The sequence below is a fragment of the Platalea leucorodia genome (genome assembly GCF_965183815.1).
Source record: "Platalea leucorodia genome assembly, chromosome: 20".
NCBI lineage: Eukaryota > Metazoa > Chordata > Aves > Pelecaniformes > Threskiornithidae > Platalea > Platalea leucorodia.
Genome location: NC_138842.1, coordinates 5,697,829 through 5,717,436, shown reverse-complemented (window position 1 = coordinate 5,717,436; position 19,608 = coordinate 5,697,829). Strand labels below are relative to the sequence as shown.

Sequence of the window (19,608 nt, the reverse complement as noted above, 5' to 3'; positions counted from 1 at the left end):
GCACACCACTCATGCTGCCAGCCCTAACGTGGGTCGGGGAGCAGAGCGCAGAGGTCTCTCGGGTACCTGGAAAACGAGCATTTAGTGCCTGGCCTGTGGGTCCGGTCATTGGGATAAAGCTGGGAGGAGTGCGAGGGGATAAATTCACAGAGGGATGTGGCAAGGGTGGAGGGGGCGTGTGTGTGTGTGTGTGTGTGTGTGTGTGTGTGTGTGTGAGTGAGATGGGACATGAGTTGGAAGGAGAAAAGTTAATGACAAAGAGGGAAAAGGAGGGAGAAATGAATGAGGAGGGAGCTGTAGGAGGCTGGGCTGAGTGAGGAATGAATGAACAGGGATACTCGGAAAGAGAGAGACTCCTTCCAGAGGCTCTGACCCAGAGGTACAGCTTAGGTGGTCTACATCTTCTCTGAGCAGACCTCCCCTCTGCAATTAGCTGGGGAACAAGAGCAATCACTGCCAAATCCCTTGGGGCTGTGCCGAGTTCTGGCTCGCCCTGACAGAGTGAGTTTGGCTTCTGCCCTCAGCTCAAGCCCCTGTGCTGAGGGGAAGGACTGTGTCCCTGGGCACGCTGCAGCTGAGGGAGACACTGGGGTAGGAGCAGAGCGGCAGCGGCAGCACAGGCCAGATCCTGACAGCCCATTCTGCGGCAGGGGCAGGCGGCAGGGTGTTGGCGGTACGGGAGCCATGTGCCCTGCTAGTGACCTGTGTCTGGTGCCTTGTGCAGCAGGAGACGCTGCGTGTTGTCTCCAGGTTTGGAGGGGAGGGGGCAGATACTTCCATCAGTCTGTCCCAGGCTTGTTCCCTTTGCATACCTATTTGCATGCTGCAGCGAAGATCAGGCGTTTGGTGGTCCTGACATGCAGGGGAGACCTAGAGGTCCATGCCCAATGCTTGCAGTCTCTCAACAGGCCCTGCCTGCATGTGGGCTCACCAGCACGCCTGCAGGGCAAGGCAGATGCTGCGGCAATGCCATCACCTAACACAGTGCCAGCCTGCAGCGGGCTGGCAGACATGGCCAAAGCCTCTGCTCCATGGCTGTGTTGTAACCTCTCCGTGGCTCCGGGATGCCATAGCCCCTCTGTGGCCGGTCGGCACCCCGCTGAGCAGGCTGGCTCCCTGTGCCAGCCACGGGGAGGGCAGCTGGGGAGCCCCCGGCACTGCGCAGCCGGCCACGAGGAGAGGCTGCGGGAGGCTCGTGGTCTTGGCTCAGTGTGTGAGCCTGACTAGTCTGAGCACCTGCGATGGGTGTGCTTGTGTGTGGTGTCTCTCAGGGACGCATCCCCCGCAGGCTCCTATCCACCCATCTGCTTTGCTTGTGGGCGACTCTTTCTTCATGAGAAGATTCCCAAAATCGATACTGTGCCCTCTGTCAAAGCCAGTGGCATCACTCCCAGGGTGGATTTGGCCTGGAGCTGCGCAGACCTGGGTGCGCACTGAACTTCCATTCTACCAAATCATCCCACCCTGCCATCTGTCAGAAGAGCCTAAGGTTTAAGCAGTCTCTTTGCAAGGAGAGAGACCGGTCTCGGCCCAAATGCTTTCATGTGCCAGAGCCCAGTGCTGGTGGGAGGGTGTTTCTTTACTCTTGTGCAGATGCAGTTCAGCGTGCTCAGTCTCGGGGTCCCTGAACAGTAAGGCTTTGCAGTAAGCTGCTTGCAGAGGCGTGCTCTGTTTCTTCCACGGCCATGCAGAGAAGATGCAGCATGCAAAGCGAAGGTGGGCTGCCTGGGCTCCGCACGCCCTCCTCCCTGGCAAGAGGGTTTCCCTGCAGCAGTGCGTTCCCTGGCGTGTACCACCGCGTCCTCCCCAGGCATTTGGATATTTCACCTTCCTGGAGCCTCCAGAGGGGCTCAGGCACCTAAAGCGCAGAAAATTCAATAGGCTTCAGGTAATGGTCTCAGGCAAGCCGAGTTCCCCCCACTACCACCACTAGCTTTCGTTTTCCCTTTTAAAGTCATCAGGCTGGTTTACCCTAGTGCCCGTGTCTGAACAACTACTAGGAATAAGGGCTTGGGAAAGCTTTATTTGCTGACACCATTTGTTTCAGCAAAAATATAGATGCAGATATATCCCCAGAGAAGTGTCTGCACTGGTATAGTTTCTTTGGTCTGGGTGAACAAACCAGACTACCCCTACTCCAGGTATGTTTGCTAGCTGAGGCATAGCAGCACATTTTTAATATGGCCCAGGCCGCAGTGGCGGCTCCTAATAGGTCTGTGGTTAGGAGTTAGGCAGTCCTAAGTTGCATTATTTTTCCCAGAGATTTTTTTCCTAGCCTGCTTATTCTCTGTATATTGCCAAACTAGCGAAGCTGTATGGTGGAGCTTGCATTTAGTTGGACTCAAAGTCTCACAGCCTGTTTTGTCTTGAGATATTTTGTCAGATGGGGGGCGGCGTGTTCAAATCCAGATGCATCACTCCATCCTGGTTTATAGTGGAAGACTCTTGGATGTCAATAAAAAGGTGTTGCCTTTATCTTGGCTACACTTATATCATATTAGAAAGTATGTCTGCTACTTGTTCTCAAGGAACCCTTGGAGGATGATTGGTGCTGCACTGCTGGCCAGCCCCAAACCACTCAGATCAGTAGGCTTTGATCAAAAGAGTTTTCTTTTTCCTCCCAGGTTGTTGTTTGTTTTTTTCTTTTCCCCACAAGATATTTAAACTTTTATTAAATTTATGTAATAAAAATGCAATAAGTATGTGTACATATATGATGAGAATTTGAATCTTTGTGAAAATAAAGTTCTTCTGCTCTATGTATGAGAGAATCACAGGGTATCTTGTTATCTCCTGACTCCAGGAGGAAGGAATTTAACTGATGGATGGCATGTGACATTTAATCAAGCCACAGCTGCAATTCCTCCTTTCCTCCCTGCCCACCCCAGGTTGTAAATGGCAGAGGGTCTGAGGGCTCACTCCTGCGAGAGGGAGAGGACTTCTCATGGTTTGCTTTCGTGTCTTCCCTTCTTTAGCTCTGTCTGAACTGCTCTGTCTTTTGCTCTGTGCCCATAAGGGGCTCCTGGGTCTTGGGGATTAGATAGTTTCCTTTCACTAACATACGTTCATTCATTACTTGTGTGTGCACAATGAAACCTCCTTTACTTTTTTTTGCAAGCTTGCAGACTTTCTCACTAGAGCAAGTACCAGACTGCTGCATGATTTAAGATTTTTCTTACTCTTTTTTTATGAGAACTTGGCTTTTTTTTAAGATATTTTTTTGGCAGCAAGCAAAACTTCGTGCTTTGTAGATTGCCTAAGTTAGGGTCCCTTGGCAGTATTACAAGACAAGAAGATGTTTATAGCTGCTGATAATTACTCTTCCTGCAGTAGAAACGCTTAGAAGCCCCACTAAATGTTCATGTCTTAATTGCAGTGGGTTTATTTGAAGGGAAAAAAAAATCCCACAGCTCTTTTCTCTCTCCTTTCCCCCCTCTTTAATACAATTTAAAGAAAGGAAGTTTCTGAAGTATGTGAATGTTTCTGCACTCTCTCTCTGGTATAAAGTTATCATTTTTTTCTTCCTCGAGTCATTTGCTGAAGAAAAAGTTTCAGACTTTAACCTAAACAAAGCTATTCAGTTTTGGCCAAAAAGCAGATAGTTTGCCATTGGCACGCTGGAAGTTTGAATAGGGGAAAAGAAAACCCGAACAAGCAAACGAAAAGGCCTCCTTTAGTGTGAGTAATAGAGGGAAATGGGTATAAAAACCTACAGGGTTCTTCTCACCCTTTTGGCTGTTTGGAAATAATACAAGGCATATTTAGGAAAGAGGAAAAGGTTTGCGTGATGCCTTTAAGAAGGTTTCCACCTGCCTTTTCTACCCCAGTAAAACCACAGCAAACACTGGTCCAGCTTCCACACTGTTGTTATGACCCAATGCAAATCAGATGACTTCTGTGGCCGGGACTGGCTGCAGGAAGCACATGCAAATCAGTTGGTTCTTTATAAAAAAATATTATCTTTTTTTCCCCAAGTAGCCTGGAAAGAGTTAAAATTCCCATGCAAAGGGTAGAAGAGTGTGAGGGGGTGTCCATCTGAATTTGAATAGATATTCTTCCTTCTTTCACTGGTGTGTACTTTGCCTTTTTTAAGGAGGAGATGGGCAATCCAGTGTAAAGTTGACTGTTCCCACCTTGTCTTTCAGCTGTCCCCGAAGGAGAGCGTGGCCCCGGGTGTGGCGGCAGCCATCACTTCAAGGGTAAATGACAAATTTATTGGCATTGATAAGGATGGGGGGAGATAGGCGGGAGCGTGATGGCAAAGTATTCTTCTTGCTTCTGGGTTGGGGACAGTGCTTTGGAGCAAGGCAGCTTCTTCGTGGAGGGGTGCGAGCATGTGCATGTGGGAGAAAGCAAGGTAAATAGTTTGCAACTAGGGATCAGGTGTATTGAGAGAAACAAGCTGAGTTTGCAAGGGAGTGAGAGGAGAAGATAGACTTCGCTTCCCTCTCTGAGAGCATCTTGCTCCGTGCCTGCCTTTCTGAGGCCGGTCCTCCCCGCCTGTGCTTTGTACAGCACCGAGCACTGGCCAGGCTGAGCCATCTCCAGGGACAAGGAAGGGATGTGGGAGAGGAGAGGAAAGCCAGGAGGGATCCACAGGTGTAGTGGAGGATGGTGTCAAACTGAGAGCCACACCAGCTGGTTTGGGAAGCCGGCATAAAGCTCGGGGGAGAGGCTGGGAGGGCTCCCAGTGGTTAAACAACCCCTCACCCTCTGCGAGAGAGGAATGATGCGAAAGGTGAGAGCACAGCAGCAAATTGGGGAGGGGGGAAAGGAATGAGGGGGATGCAAAGAGCAACAGGAGGGAAAGTGCATCCTCGGAGCTGATGAATATTCTAGTGACTGTATGTTGAGGAATCAGAAATTTGAAAGTCTGATGGTTTATTATAATTACACATTCATTTGTGCTGTTTAGTGGAAGCCACATGTGCCTGTTGCCTGGGACTGTGACCTGTTATTAAAATCAGTTGTGCCTCCTTTTCCAGAGATCAAGATGAGCGGTGATGCGGCAGATTCCACAGATACTCGGCACGAACCCGACCAGGTGGAGCCAGGTAAGGAGGGTCCGGGACACGGGGGGCAGGCGAGGGAGCCCGAGGAGGGAAGGGAAAGAAAAGAAAAGGGGGGCACGGGTGCTGGAAGTTTCTGTCCGTGCTTTGCTTGACTCCTGTTGCTGCTTCATTGCGCTCTTCCAACCAGCCTGGGAGTTGATCAAGAATGCACTCTGGGCTAGGATTGCATTTGTATCTTGATCAGCATGCAAGATCCTTCTGTAAGAGCAGTGCATCAGTGTGTGTCTCAGTCCTGTCCTCTGTGGTTTTAGCGTGGAAATACGCTCACATCTTGCCAAAGGAATAATGCCACTGAAATAGTCTTGATCAGCTCAGTTTAGCACAAACAGCTCTTTGTTTTACACAGGGTTCGTGTCAGTGTTTCCTTAGATGAAACTCCCAGGGACTAAGCCTTTTTTGGCCACGTATGTGTAGAAAAATGGGAGGGACTTCCTTCGGGAATAATCAAATCCAGCTAGGTAGTTCCAGCAGAAATTTATCACTCTTCATCTTGAAGCATGATTGGGTTTCTCATCTCCACTACTCCCACCTGACGGCTGCTCAGACTCTCGCTGCTCTGTGGCTAGAAGCCCCAGTTCTCCTTGAATATGGAAAGCTGAAGAACAGGTGATTCTTTGAAGATGCTAGCCCTGGTGTTAGCACTGATTTCTGCCAGGTTACCTACCAACTCCTGCACTGCCACAAGGTGTGATGTACACCAAAAAATAATCAGTTTTGTGTTTTCTGGCATCACTTCTGACTGCTACTGCCTACAGTGGGCTTTGAATGCAAGACCTCGAGGCTGTAATTTCACAAAGGCTCTTGATCAGATTCCTTTTTAGGCAAATAAACAGCAAGAAGAAATATTTTTAGCACCCACTAGGTATAAGAAATTAAGATTATTAGAAACAGTGAGGCTCATCTATAGACTTAGAAATAAACACCTTTTTAAAACTAAAACTCATAGAGACAATGCAGAAGAATCATTGTTCTTTGAGTAATGACGAGCCCTAAGCTTGGGGTGGGGTGGGGGTGTAGCAGCAGATTAAAACTTCACATGGAATGATTTTACTGTTTCTCTTTTACTTTGGTCATTTGAGAGGACTTAGAAAAAGTGAGATCTTGGTAAAGCCAGAGAAACCTAGGCACGTTTTGATGGGACTAAAACTACCTCTTTATTTACACCATACATTGAGGACTATAAATCCTCTGTGCTCTTAGCTATTAAGCTGGTTATTTGACATAATCTAACGTAGAGATAATATCTGGTTCTATTCATGTCCGTGAACTCTGATTGACTTTGGTCAGGTCAGCTTCTGCTCAGGGCTTTCAGATGACCCCAAGGTTTTTTTTTTTTTGAGATAAAAGTTTTCGAGCCGCCTAGCAACAAACATGTCCCCAACTTCCCAAGCTCTTTCAAAAAACCCTGGTAGCTGTTACAGGGCCTTAAATTTGGAGCCAGAGTCTCCTGAAATGTTTCGTGCATCTTGGCACACAGAGCTGATGGGTAGCATAGCTGAATCAAGATTAGGGAAGGCTGTATTATTACGAGAGTCGGTATCTGGTTTTGGTATTGGCTGTTACTAAATGTAGTGGGAGACTCTCGCTGCTGCTGTAATCAGTAGTGTTAAACAGGTGAGAAGATGGCACCACAGTTGATTGGATAAAATATGTTTTTCGGCTTAAGCTTCCCAGACAGCCATTAGTGTTAGCTGTAGCACCTCTTTCTAGTGGTAATTGAGAAAAGAAAGCAGAGCAGCAAAGTCAATTTGTTTTAAAATAGCAAAAATGTTTGCAGCGGCATTAGCTCTGCATCTGCTCCAGGAGCCTTCAAATCAAGCAGGGAAATCAGAACAAGTAGATCTCCTTCATTTGCAAAAGAGTGACACTTCCCTGCGGACTGATACAAGGAACCTGTTTAAATTATTCTTTTTTCTAACACAGTCCCCGTGACTGGTTGATCTGTTCAGGATCTTCAGAGATCACCACCTCAGACTTAGCTGTGATGAGAGGTACTGCAGAGAGTTAGGAGCTCCTTGCGGGACTCTAGGGAACAGCCACGACCCCTCCTGCAGGGTGACCAGTCCGTGCGGTGACCAGTCCATGCAGGGCTCTCGGAGAAGAGGGTGCCCAGAGCAGGATCGCACGCTATCGCTCAGCTCTATGTGTTATGCTGCAGGTGGTGTAACCTGGCACACCAGCCCCACTGGCAGTCACGACCAGCCAAGCCCACGGAGGGGCTGCCTCGATGCTTTACCTAAAACCTCTACACATCTTTGTCGGGTTTGGTTTTTTGTTTTTTTTTTCCCCTCTTTCCGACCGTTCTGTTTATAAACAACAAAGCTCTTTGTACTGAACTTCCCTGGAAGTTTTTATTTTCCCTTATACACATTGTTAGAGGAATATTTACTGCAACACCTAATAGTTTAGTGTTTTGTTTACTAGCTTCATGTGGGAAAATCTGTTTTCCGATGACTCATTAATTAAAGATCCATTTCCAAATGAATTGGACCAATCCACACAGCTCCCTAGGAATCTTGTTACCCCCAAAGGAGACGGCAGTTATCAAACTAACAATATTATAGCTAATAAAGAATGGAAATCCTTCTAGGGGCAGATTTACAAAGGTCTTTCATCACCAAAAGATGCAGACTGGCTCCAAGAAGAATTAAAAAAAAAAAAAAAAATACTGGAGAGAGTTGGGTGCCAAAATGTTTTTGTAAACCAAGCCCTTGATCTAAAACTGATGCCTAAAGATCTGATGGGAAGTGTCAGGAGCAGAAGCATAATCTCATCCTTTCATATCTCCGCCAGTTCTAGGCTTAGAGTGGAAAAAAGGGTAATTTGGGGCATTGTTTTACTTTGAAAGTGTTTAAAATAATCGTGGGGCTTTTTCTTTTTTGAGAAAATTGTCAAAATTGTTCATCTTTCATAGGAGGTTAGGAAAGCTAAGCTTTTTTTTTTTTTTTCTTTCACCCACACCAATTTCATAGGAAATGTTTCAAAGCTTTTAGTAAGATGTTCTCCAAAAACCAATGTCTGTCTGATTCCACACAGACACCCGCCATGTCTACTGGTTGTACTGAAATTTTGCTATTTTACAAAATCCATGATTTAAAAAAAAATAAAATTCTAAGGAATATCACCTCCCCTACCCAGTCCTGTGAATCTTAAGCCCTCCTTTACTGTAACTCGGCCTTTTTTATCACAGTACTTGTGTGAGGGGAAGAGGGGAATAGGCACGAGTTTCTCCCGCGAGGGCCGTGGGTTGGATTGCCTTCCCCATCGCCCAGGAGCTGCGTAGGTCAGCCCCAGTCCGAGCACCGGCTCATCTCTCCAGGGTCCTCTTTACCCTTTCCTGGCCGATGCCAGCGTGGTTTAACGCTTGGCGTGCGCGGCTGTGGCTGGGCTCGCAGGCAATCCCGCTGACTCCATGGGGGGTAATGACAAGCGTGAGTTTTATGCTTGGCTGTAAGCTCTTTTCATCTTTTTAAACTGATGAAAGCCATGCCAGCAAGTTCTGGGTTGATTTTTTTTTTTTTTTTTTTAATGGGAACTGTGGGGGCTTGGCACTGCAGAATGTCGCCCCTGGTCTTCAAGCCGAGAGGCAGAGATCTCCCCCTTCTTGTGGTTTATCTAAGCCCTCTGTATCTGATGCAACAAAATGCTGAGGTGGGACTTGCCTCTGTCTGTCTGTTTGTTTGTGTCAGACACTTGTTCCCTGTTTATCTGCTTGATCAAAACAGGTTACACCAAGCAAAGCTACTTCCCTTTGATTTCATCTGTTGAGGCTATGGGGGGGAAGCCAAAGCTTTAACAAAAGGGCGATAGGGAAGCTCTTCAAACACAACCATCAGTAACTGAATAGCTGCAGGCGCTCCGAACATCTTCCCTCCCCACCCTGTAACACGGGGAACTGGCCAGCCTGCCAGGAGCCCAGGGCGGGGTGCGCGATGGGCATCCCAGCACATGGGGAGAGGAGCTGGGGTGTGTACGTGTGGGTGCAATATAGGACAGCCCTACAGCTTTATCGCTGCCTCGGGAGCAGCCGGTATCGCTCCCTGGGACAGTGGTGGTTGGCTGACCCGGCAGCTTTGCCCAGCTGTGTCGGGTCTGGGATCTGGAAGAGCAGCAGCCAGGTAGAGGAGGGCACTTTCATGGGGGGGGCACGTGGAGCCAGAAAGCTGGGCTCCTGGCCTGCTTCTGACTCTGGTGGCAATAGCAGCGGGGTTATCTAACCCTCACAGCCTGGGTAACATATCCGGGTGCGTTAGGAAGCAATAAAGCAGATCTCTTCTCTCTGAGGGTAAGAAAGACCCTTTCCTTTAGAAAATGAAAATGATAAGGAGCTATGACGCATCTGCTCCTATGGTCTTGCAAAGTGTCCCTTTTGAGGGGACACTCCTTTGAATTTCATTCTTCTCCCCCTACACCCTGAGCTTCAGCCAGCTTGTGCCGTGGAAGGATGCCAGCATGAGACACCTTCCTCCGCTGCTGCTGCAAGACACCCAAGGTCCCCTGGCAGTGGAGGAGAGAAAGCAAGGGCAGCTCTGAAGCTGGACACTGGAATTTCCCACCCAAGCAAAAGATCCTCCCAGTTCCCCGGCTTCTATGTCAGTGCATTTAGCATTAAATCCATATCAGGGTGGATGGAAAAACAGAGACCTTGTCTCAGTTTGCCTCTGTGCCATACGCTCCCTGTACAAACTTAATGAAGCCTATCTCTGTTCCTCAGCTCTGAGGGGAGGGTCCCGATCTTTTCTCCCACCTTTTTGCCAGGGTGTAGGCTCTTTGATGCAGGTGCTGCTCTCCCCAGGGGTGGGTACTGCTCTCGGCAGAATGGAACCCTGATCTCTGCTGGGCTCTGGAGACAGTGTTGTTCGTTGTATTCCAGCTGTAGGTGTCTGGGTAGGGTCTCCTGATGGCTCAAGCTGGAATAGGGCATGGAGGCTCTGGCCTCTGCGTCAGCTTCTAACTCGGGCAAAAGGAAATGTGCGCGAGCGAGGGATGTCAGAGCAGTGCAATGGCTTGTGTGAGGTGAGCTGGTGGGTGCTCAGGCTGTGCTGCTTGGTGCACAGGGGCACTCCTTGTTGCACGCAGCAGGCGAGCTGAGGGATGCGCAGTCTGAGCTTTTCTCTTTTGCCTTTTGTTGTTACCTCTTCGGATCGGGCTGGAAACAGCTTGCCAGGCCAAAGTCTTTTGAGGAAACTTGGCCTTCCCTGGCCCCACGCTGAGCCTAGTCTTTGGCTACGCCTTTGCTCTCTAAGGCTAGCTCTCCCTGGTGAAACTTTCCTCAAAGCCTCCAGGATTTCTCTTGTCTTTTCTCCCTGCAGCCATGCACAGCCCCAGGACAAGTTCTGAATAAATGAAAGCAGCAGCAGCCGGGCTGGAAACAGCTGGTTGCTATGGCAATTGGGCCTGCTCAGGATTTGCATAAGGCTGATGATTTTCATAGCACAGCCACATTTAAGGCAAGCAGGAGAAATTTCCATATTCCCAGCTCCAAGTCAGTTGGGGCGTGGGGGAGGCCAGGAGGGGGCTATTTGAAATTCAAATGAAGGTGATTAGGGTTTGAGGTTGGGTTATTTTATTTTTTTTCTTAAACATCCCATTATGGAAGAGGATAAAAAAGGATGGGGAGGGGATAGGGGAACAAAAGGCTGGTTTTACTTGAATTAGAGGGGCAAAGGAAGAGCTGGTCTGATCTGGCTCTTGCCTCTGGTCTAAGAGAAGAGACTTGCCCTCTCCCAGCACCTGCAGGTGAAATGTTTTCCGTGGGAACAACTGCTGCCCTCGGGTTTCCTTCTGGAAACTGCCCCAGTCTCCCACACTTGCTGTCCTGCTTTCTCCCCCCGCTCCCTGCCCCACACGAAGGGTATATTGCACTCAGAGCTGCAGTGGGACTAGAAGATGCGATTTCTTTAAGGCATTGCTGACAAAAGAAAGGTGTTTTTATAACCCAGGGGTTTCCAACCAAATGAAACACTTGAGTCTTCAGTGAAAGCTTCCCCTGGAGTCTGTAGCTGTCTGACTGAGTCAGCACAGATTCGCTTTCCTTGCTAACCAGCCTGAACTTTCCCATGGAGATGCTCCAATGCCCTGGTTTGGTCTGTTTATGTCTTTAGAGCAAACAGTTAACATGAAAACTGCAGCCCTATCAGGCTGCCTCCAAAACTCCCCATCCCGTTCACGTTTTCTCCCGCTCCCTTTAAAAAGCACTTCTTAAGGCAAGCCTTGGGAACAGCGAGCATCCCGGCAGGCCGCATAGGGATCCAGAGAACTGGCTGGTGTCTGCTCAGTTTCAGTTCCTGCTCCCCAGTGCCACTGGACACAGCTGGAGGGAATCAGGGGTAGTCACTAAAATGGAGAGAAGGTGATTTAAGTGAGCTCCTACCACCCAGGGCTTTTCCTGCTAGTTCTGGAGAAGTTGCTGGTCTGACTGCTGGGAACAGTAGTGTGAGGGCTGTGGCTTGGTATTTGCTTGAGTCTCCAAAGTGAATTGAAATCCTGAGGAGAGTATTTGATGCTGAATATCTTTTTTGCTTAATAGAACCACATTCTTCTCAGTGCAGGTGAGCATTTTCTTCATTTACAGCATGTGGGTCAAGTATTGTTTATAGTTATAATAATTGTTGCCACTCTTTTCTTTACCCACTCTTGGGTAATCTTTTAACTTCACATGTCGTTTGAGGTGAGAGATTTGATTCTTGTCTTAGTTAATGTGAACAAGTTCATTTCTCAGCTTCTAGAAAATATACATTAGAAGGCATTCTGCATCTGGCCTGCTTTGTCAATCTCTAATGGCATTGTGCTTTATCAACTGGAGTGCTAAAATCTTCAGGATAGGTGAGATTAATCTTAATTTTAGATATTCAGTACTTTGAGGCTGAAGTCTGACCTACTCACCTCAGGCTCCTTGTACAGTCAATGATGAAAATAGGTATCTCCAGAAGGTGATTCATCTCTCTGCCGTCTATCTCGGGGGTGAGGTGAATTGCCCTCTGGAAGCGCCTGCTTCCTCTCCATGGCTGTAAAGGGAGCCTAGAGCAATTGGCTCAGAATTAGACACCTAAAAGTTAGACATCTAAGCCCAGGCAGCTGAATCCCCGGCCCGGTGTCTGCCTGGCACTGTTCCTCCATCGCTGTTCAGCTGTTCTGAATTTCCCTCCCAAATGCATGCAGCAGAAAACTGATTCCCTGTGGGAATTCCCCAACACCTGTTAAAGATTGAAATCACCTTCTAATTCCCTGTCCCTTCTGTGCAGCTGAGATCAAATTGTGAGGTGAATTAAGTGTGTAGTTGGGTGGGAAGTGGGATAAGGTTAGCCTTCTGGTAGCAGCCCTGTTTTTGTCGTCCGGCGAAAAGCCACGGGCGGCTGTCACTCCCCGTAGGTGACATCTGCATGTTGCTGCATGTGTTTGCCTTGCAAAGTTGAAGGTGCACTGCAGTCCTGATTTTACTTCTCTCCTATTACTGTGCTTTTATCCTCAAGTGCCGGACTGGCTCGGTGGCTTCCAGTGGGAATCGTGCTGGTTCTGATAGAGCCCTTGTCTTTGGTTTTCAGAGAAAACGGCGCGTTCCAGGCCGGGGGAACAGCAGCGGGTGGGGGGAAGCATCCGGAACTGTTCTGCTGCTCCCATCCCCAGAGAAACCTCCCCAGGCAAACTCGCACCAGATCTGATGCCAGTGCTATGCAAAACAGCTGCCAGGTGAACCAAGGAGAGCAGCACAGTCCTTGTCTGCCGTGCTGCGGGGAGTCAGCTGAGCTTATCGCTGCCTTTTTCCCCCTGTCCGGAACACCCATAAAGAGGGGAATGAAGGCTTGTTTGATGGGGAAGCTCCTGGGAACCGTAGTGCAAGAGGCTCAAAGCAATCTTTCTCCATTTAAATCCCAGGGCTTCCCCAGTTTGATGCAATTTAAGGAGGGGAGGACTGTGTCTAGCAGACGCTGGAGACTTTGGATCCCATTGTATCTGGCTGGTGTAGCAAGAGGCAAGTTGTTGGCTGATGCGAAGCTCCATTACAATTAGTGGAGTTCTGGCAGTTTACAGCAGCCGAGAATCTGCTGCCACTTACACTTTTCTTTCTTTTTATCTCCTGGAGCTAGAAAAGATTAAATCTTAAGTGCAGATCCTTGTTGTTTGAACAGCCTGTTCCTTTAAGGAGAGAAATGACTACTTCAGTGTGAGCCCTGATGTTGACAGAAACTGGGAGGAAACTGAGTCTATTTTTAAAATATTTGTAGGAAAGTTACTGATTTAACTGAAAGAGGAGAGTTGTTATCTGTAACACACCCAAACCTTGGCTTGCAGCTGGAATCGTTTTCATTTTACTGGAACACAAGCTTTTACTGAAATAGAAAAAGATGAGATTTGTTTGCAAATAAATCTGTGCACAAACACTCACTGGTCCTGCTGAAAAGTTGAAGAGATTTGTGTATCCAGCTCCCATTTACATAACCACTGGGAGTAGAAATCACCTCGCCCAGTTTTAAATGTCTCACTATTGGACATCTAAGTCTGAACTAGTTGCCCCTGGGTCCCTTTGTAGTCAATAAAGAGAAATAGTCATCTCCAGAGGGCCATTCATGTCAGCTTAAGATAGGCGTCTAAGATAGGTCAGATGAATGGCCTCTGGAGGTGCCTATTTCTCCTCGCTGTCTACCAAGATAGCCTGGGGCAGTTATCTCAGGCTTAGACACCCAAGCTACGACTGAGTTAATGTCAATCTCCATGCACGTTTGCAGCATGCTCTGCCGTCACAAAATACCTGGCTGAGGTGCTCCCGAACACCCCTGTTGATCTGCAGAGGGACGTGAAGAGAACAGTGGACTTGGAGGAAGCTGCGTCTGGCCTTGTAGGAGAGGAAGGGAAAAGGAAAGGTAGAAGTCTGTCGGCTGCACGTGCTTGTGCAGGGAAGAAAAAGTGAGAGATTGGAAGCTTGGAAGAGGAGGAAAGAATGTGCTGGAGAACTTAGGCCTGGTGGTAGCAACATGGAGTGAAAATCTGTTCCAGCTGTGCATCTCAAGTTCCAGGTGTTGAGGTGTATGATAGTGACTCAGAGCCATCGTCACTGGGACCTAGGGATTTCCCTCAAGGTCTTTGAATCTTGCCTCATGCTGCATTTGAACGTGAGCGAAACTCTTGTATCCGAGAAATCAGAAGATTACCTTTTCCTTCCTGTTCTATTTTAGCAACTGGGAACTTTATTTCCTCCTTCTCTCCTCCTTGCCTTTCTTCCCTTTAGCTACTGCCTTTAGATTGCATCAACCCCCCGTGGGTTTCAAACGTAAAAACTGCAGGCCTTGAAGATCCTCACAAAGTCCTGCTCAGGTGTGTGGATACTGATTGTGATCATCTATTAACACTATCAGCATTCCCATCGTTATATGTGCAGTTGTTGGCTCTTGGGGCGTAGAGCTGGAACGCAATGAATGAACAAATTCCTCAGGCAGGAGCAGCTGGAGAGAGGTGGTCAGGGAGCAGATGGTTACAGCGAGAGGCATGGCAGCATGGAAGCGCGTGGCAAGTTGGAGGTTGTAGTAGAGTAGGGAATTACATGGAAGAAGATAAAGACCTGAGATTGGGAAGAGAAAAAGCTTTGAGAAGCAGGTCGGGAGGAAGATGGGAAGCGAGAGCAGGCTCTAGCACAGCAGAAATGCCGACAAGCTGGGGGAGAAGGTGCAGAGCTGGATCTAGGTTGCATTGCAGACGGTGAGAAGCAGAGGAGATTTCAGAGGGGGGGGGCAACAGCTTGTTCTGCTGTGAAATGGTGCTCTGGTATTTTTTGACAGCGAAGACTATGAATTCGCTGCAGCTCAGTTTCCGCAGTCAATGCTGTTAACGTGTTGCAGATTAAATCTCCAGAGCTGTTTCCAGATAGTAGAGAACAGAGTGCCATGAAATTGTTATCATTGCCTCTCAAATAGTTTGCCATCTATGAATAATTGTACCAAGCACGCTCCCCCTGAGGATCTCAAAGAACCATGCTGATTCACCTGGGAATATCATATGTATGGTGCAAGCTGAAAAACTGCATGCTAGGTTAGGGTAGAGGCTTGTTCAGTTGAAGAAAGCAAGTCAACAGGAGAGTTGAATTTGCACTCCTGCCTGCACAGCCTCTCTTAACCGCTTTCCAACTTTCTGCAAGAGAGACGTGAACTACTGAAAAACATGATCTGTTGAAGCTTGATCAGATCACAGGGCACGGGCTGTGCTTTATGGGGAATGTTATACTGGAAAAAACAGGAGGAGGAAGAGGCCCTGGGGGCTTGTGCCAGTGGGATATGAACAATTTAAGACTATTTATCACAAACTCAGTTGGACTGGAAGAGAATAACTTAGGGAATGGATTGCGAAGGGAAGGGGTTTCTTGGGGTTGCCTTTGCAGCTAAAGAGGCTTCGTGGAATCCCTTAAAGCATTCATATCTGTGGAGTGTACAACCTTTCCTCTGTGATGTTCTTGATGAATTTGGCAGGTGTGATGGAGAGGGGGGGATGTTTATCATCAAAGGGGAATGAGTGAGGGCCTGTGCGGTACCTTCAGGCTGAAACCTGTCTGATTTTTCCCCCTGTGCCTGCCAATCTCTCTTGGAATCAAGGAGACGCCTCTTGAGCACAACCCCACGGCACCCTCTGTTCCTTTAGATATCCCGTAATTACTCAGTGCCACACGGGTTCCTGAAGACCCCTGGTTAACAGCCTCGGCCACCTGTTTGCTAGCCTCTTCCACAGTTAGTTCTTACTTTATGTGCAGTGCCTTGGTCCTGGATTTCCCTGGAGATTTGTAATGTCCTCCAGCTCACCTCTGCTGGAATCTCCCTTGCAGTCAGTGAGCTTTCCCCCACCCCTGCTGCTCGGCCAGGTGTCTCCCAGGCAGAAGCCCTTCTGTTACACTTCAGCAAAGGCTGATACCACCAAACGTTGCAAAAGCTGCCTTCGTACTTCCATTGCTGCATTCGCATTGACTCCACCTTTCTCCTCCTCTCCTTGCTCTTACAGTAAACTGAGCTGGGCTAGCAGCGTGTCTTTGCTTATGTGTGTTCTAAGTCCTGGAAAGTTTACATCAATGCTGACTGTCACTAATACTGAGATATTTTTCTGTTTGTTTCATTGTAGGAAATGAACAGAATGGGCTGGACTTTAACAGGCAGGTAAGACGCTCCTGGGGTTACCAGGTATTCTCCTGCTTTCTTGAATTACTGTTTTTTAATTGCTCATCTTGCTGAGTCCCAGGCAGCTACTGCTAAGAGATAAAAACTGCTAGGTCAGAAGCTACCATTAAACAGACCACATAAGTTCTTCCCAATTCCCCTTGTGGTATAGAATGACAGATTAAACTTCTGGTTTCCAGGCCTTCCTATTTCATAGAAGTTCAGTTAATTATAGAGTTTCTTTAAATCACCATTTGCTTCAGGCTTTTTCTGGCTTTTAAATTTTTTTCCATTGTCATTTAGAAACAAAAGGGACCTCATTTACACTGGCAAATGTGTAAATCCCGCCCCAAAGCCCCATGCATTTCTACTGCTTGTGACACTGGCACTGAAAGCACTGTGGTATGCAAGTCTAAGAGCACAGGGCTGACTCACAGAAATATCAGCAAGGACTGTGGATGAGGTGGTTTGAGGTCTTGGAGTGCGTAGGTCAAGACCAGGCCTGCCTACAACTGCAGATTCCTCTTTGTAAGACGGTGGGGAAAGGGACAGCAGATAAAAGCAAGTGCTTCTTGCAGGGCAAGCAAGCCCTAATTGCAAATGAACATGTAAGGGACCGTTGTCTTTGCTGTGTTTGCTGTTATCGTCCTGCTTCATGCAGCTAAAAGCAACCCCTGTCTCACTGAGCATCTGGAGATTTTCATACGTGGCTCTAAGAAATCCCCGAATCTCATATCAGAATTGCAAGGGCAGGAAGGTTACAGCCCTCTGGAGAGTATAGATCTTGAATCTGTGCAAACACATGAGAAAATGCTCTCTGAGTCCAGAGCTGAGGAGTCCTGTGGCCATCACTGGAGCTGGACTCAGACCTTGTAAAGAAAAAGAGGAGGTCTAGAGAGCTAACCCACTGATCTGCTGCAGGACTCCGGGGGTTGACCAGGGAGCTGGAGTGAGGAAAGCAAAAGGGGCTGTAACTCCATGGGCAGTCGCTACCATTTGAAGCAGGTGTTGGCACTCTTAACAGTACAGCAACCTGCCCGCTTCCAACCGTGCGTTCCCCGAGTTCAAGGGTTGCGATCCCTTGCAAAGGCTTCCTGCTAGCAGCAGGTGGGCAGCTGAAGCTTCTCGCTGTGACTTTTCTGTCCTTCAAGCTTGCCTTGGTGGCTCTTGTCTGACAGATGTCAGCAAGCTGCTGTTTGTTTGTTTGGTTTGGCTGCTCTGGTTTAGGGTGGGTCGTAACTTCCTATCAAAGGTGTCTTAACATGTTCAGCCATCTTCCAGGTTTTTGGAATACCCAGCTGAAAACAAAAAGCCTTGTGTCTCCAGGTCTGTGGATTGCAGAGCCCAAAGCACAGGCTTTCTACCCGCCAAGAGAAGAATCCAATCTGCTTATAACTAGTGATAAAAGAAAATTCCCTCAAGATAGAAATAAGCTATGAAAGTACAAGATCATTACATGTTGCAAACTTTTCCTATGGCAACACCACAAAGATGTTAGAACTGGAAGCCGGGCTGAGGTTAATCAAGGAAACGTTATTGACAGTGGTGAAGCAGTGCTGATTTACACCCACGGATGATTTGACCCATTATCTTTAAGGTCCTAATCCTCTGCATGCTGCTGAATGAGCGGATGCTGGTAAAGTTGTAGGGGCAGACAGCCTTGCAGTCAGTAGGACTTGGGCCAGAGTCTTCTTGATAGAAACATCGCCCTCCCAAAAAGAGATTGTGGTTTTATGACAGTCTTTTGTAGCATTCACTTCCCACTGTTGTTTCTCTCCTTCCACCAAAGGGGTACCACAAAATCCTTTTCGTTTGTGCCAGCACATATGCTTGTGTAACTGAGCAGGGCTTACCAAGGTTTAAAATGCAAAAGCCTGTGAACAAGCTCATTTTAATGTTTCTTTTTTAATCTTGTGCAATTCCCCAGAACATAGGTGGTGTCTGCAGAAGGGGTTTTGCAGTGATGTCAGGGATGGGCTTCTACGAGTCCATGTGAGTGGACATAGGGGTGTGCAAATGGCTCTTTGTCTCCCTCTCTTGGCTCTCTCAAGGCCATGCATAGACTTGAGCCATTATTGTTATTGCTGTTATTTTAAATGAGCATGAGCCCAATGCACACGGGTCATACACTCATGTTTCAGGCTGACCTTGGCTATTGGTGAATTCATCTTCAGTTCAGCAAATAGATTTCAAATGACAAGAAAAAGGAAGAAGGGAGATATGGAAATATCAAAGTGTTTTCATGTAAAATCAGGTGCTGAGCTCTTTCATTAGGGGTGGAGGTTGGTGGGTTTTTTAATTTTGGTTTGGGGTTTGAGGTTGGTTTTGGGTGGCTGTTTTTTTTTTTTTGTTTTTTTTTGTTTTTTTTTGTTACCTTGCAATTCAAGTTTTCAAACTGAAGCCAGAGAAGTATGGTTTGAAACCCAACTCCAAACTGAATGCAAGAGCTGCTGAGCTCTCTTTGACTTTATTTGGAGTGCTGGGCGCTAATCACTTTGAAGATCATAAATCTCACATCATTTAAGCCTCTCCCCCAGTCTTTGTAGATGGCCTACATTTCAGATCTGTTTCCCTCCCATGTTATGCTCCAGGCAGGAAGAGAAGGGTGGAGTGACCTGGTTAGACCCCTTGCTTGCCTACCAATTCCCTGCTGTGGCTGCTCTCACCCTGAAAACGGGGAGGAGGGAAACTCTTGCGGAGTTTGAGGTTTTCTCGCAGTTTGTGGGTCAGCCCTGCGCTTTATGAGAAAGCTGCCTCCTGATCCCTCAACCTATTTGGCAAACGTTTCTTCCCCCCTCCCCTCTTCAAACTCTCCTCCCACCTGGATGCAACAGTAATTTGTATGTGAATGAGAGGGGAAAGGGTGTGTATGGAAAAAGAAGCACCTTCTGCCTTGCCTATCTGGTTTGGCTTTTTATTTAGTGAGTCTAATGCTGGTTGTTTCCTGTTTATATCAAGGGAAATGCAAAGAGACAGTAATAAACTTTCACCTTCAGTGCTGGCAACCTGGATAGGGACATCTGCTTCTTGATGGTTTGGGATCATGTCCAGAGCGTGTCAGGGACAGAACTGAGTAACTCGGCAAACGTGGCTTCAGAGTCTTGCCATGAAAGGGCATTGAGTGGGACGAGGAGAAGATCTGACTCAAAGTGTTGAAATCAGAACTTTTCCTCGCTGTCCTGTGGTGATCCTCACCAGGTGATGCTGCTGCGGTCTTACCAGGTCTTGTTTGGTTTATTTTCCCGTTGGTATACACAGCATTCAGCCTTTAAGGAAATACTGCATTGTTTGTTTTTGTAGGTGGCTCTGAAGAGAGCCGTTCTAGGGAGCCAGGCAATTCACCCTGCGTCTGGAGTTAATCCCTGAGATAATATTGCCTTCTGGAATACACACACGGAGCTAGG

The 19,608-nt window shown here is 47.7% G+C and overlaps 1 protein-coding gene across 1 annotated transcript in view; it reads left to right on the top strand.

Annotated features, from left to right (window-relative positions):
* The window catches only part of POU2F3 (POU class 2 homeobox 3), a gene marked incomplete at both ends in the record, with an annotated part of 42,153 nt that overhangs the window by 448 nt on the left and 22,097 nt on the right, over nt 1–19,608 (top strand). The window contains 3 exons of the mRNA XM_082330872.1: nt 4,146–4,199; nt 4,986–5,054; nt 16,170–16,204. Coding sequence (XP_082186998.1) covers nt 4,146–4,199; nt 4,986–5,054; nt 16,170–16,204 — 158 coding nt within the window. The remainder of the gene's footprint in view (nt 1–4,145; nt 4,200–4,985; nt 5,055–16,169; nt 16,205–19,608) is intronic.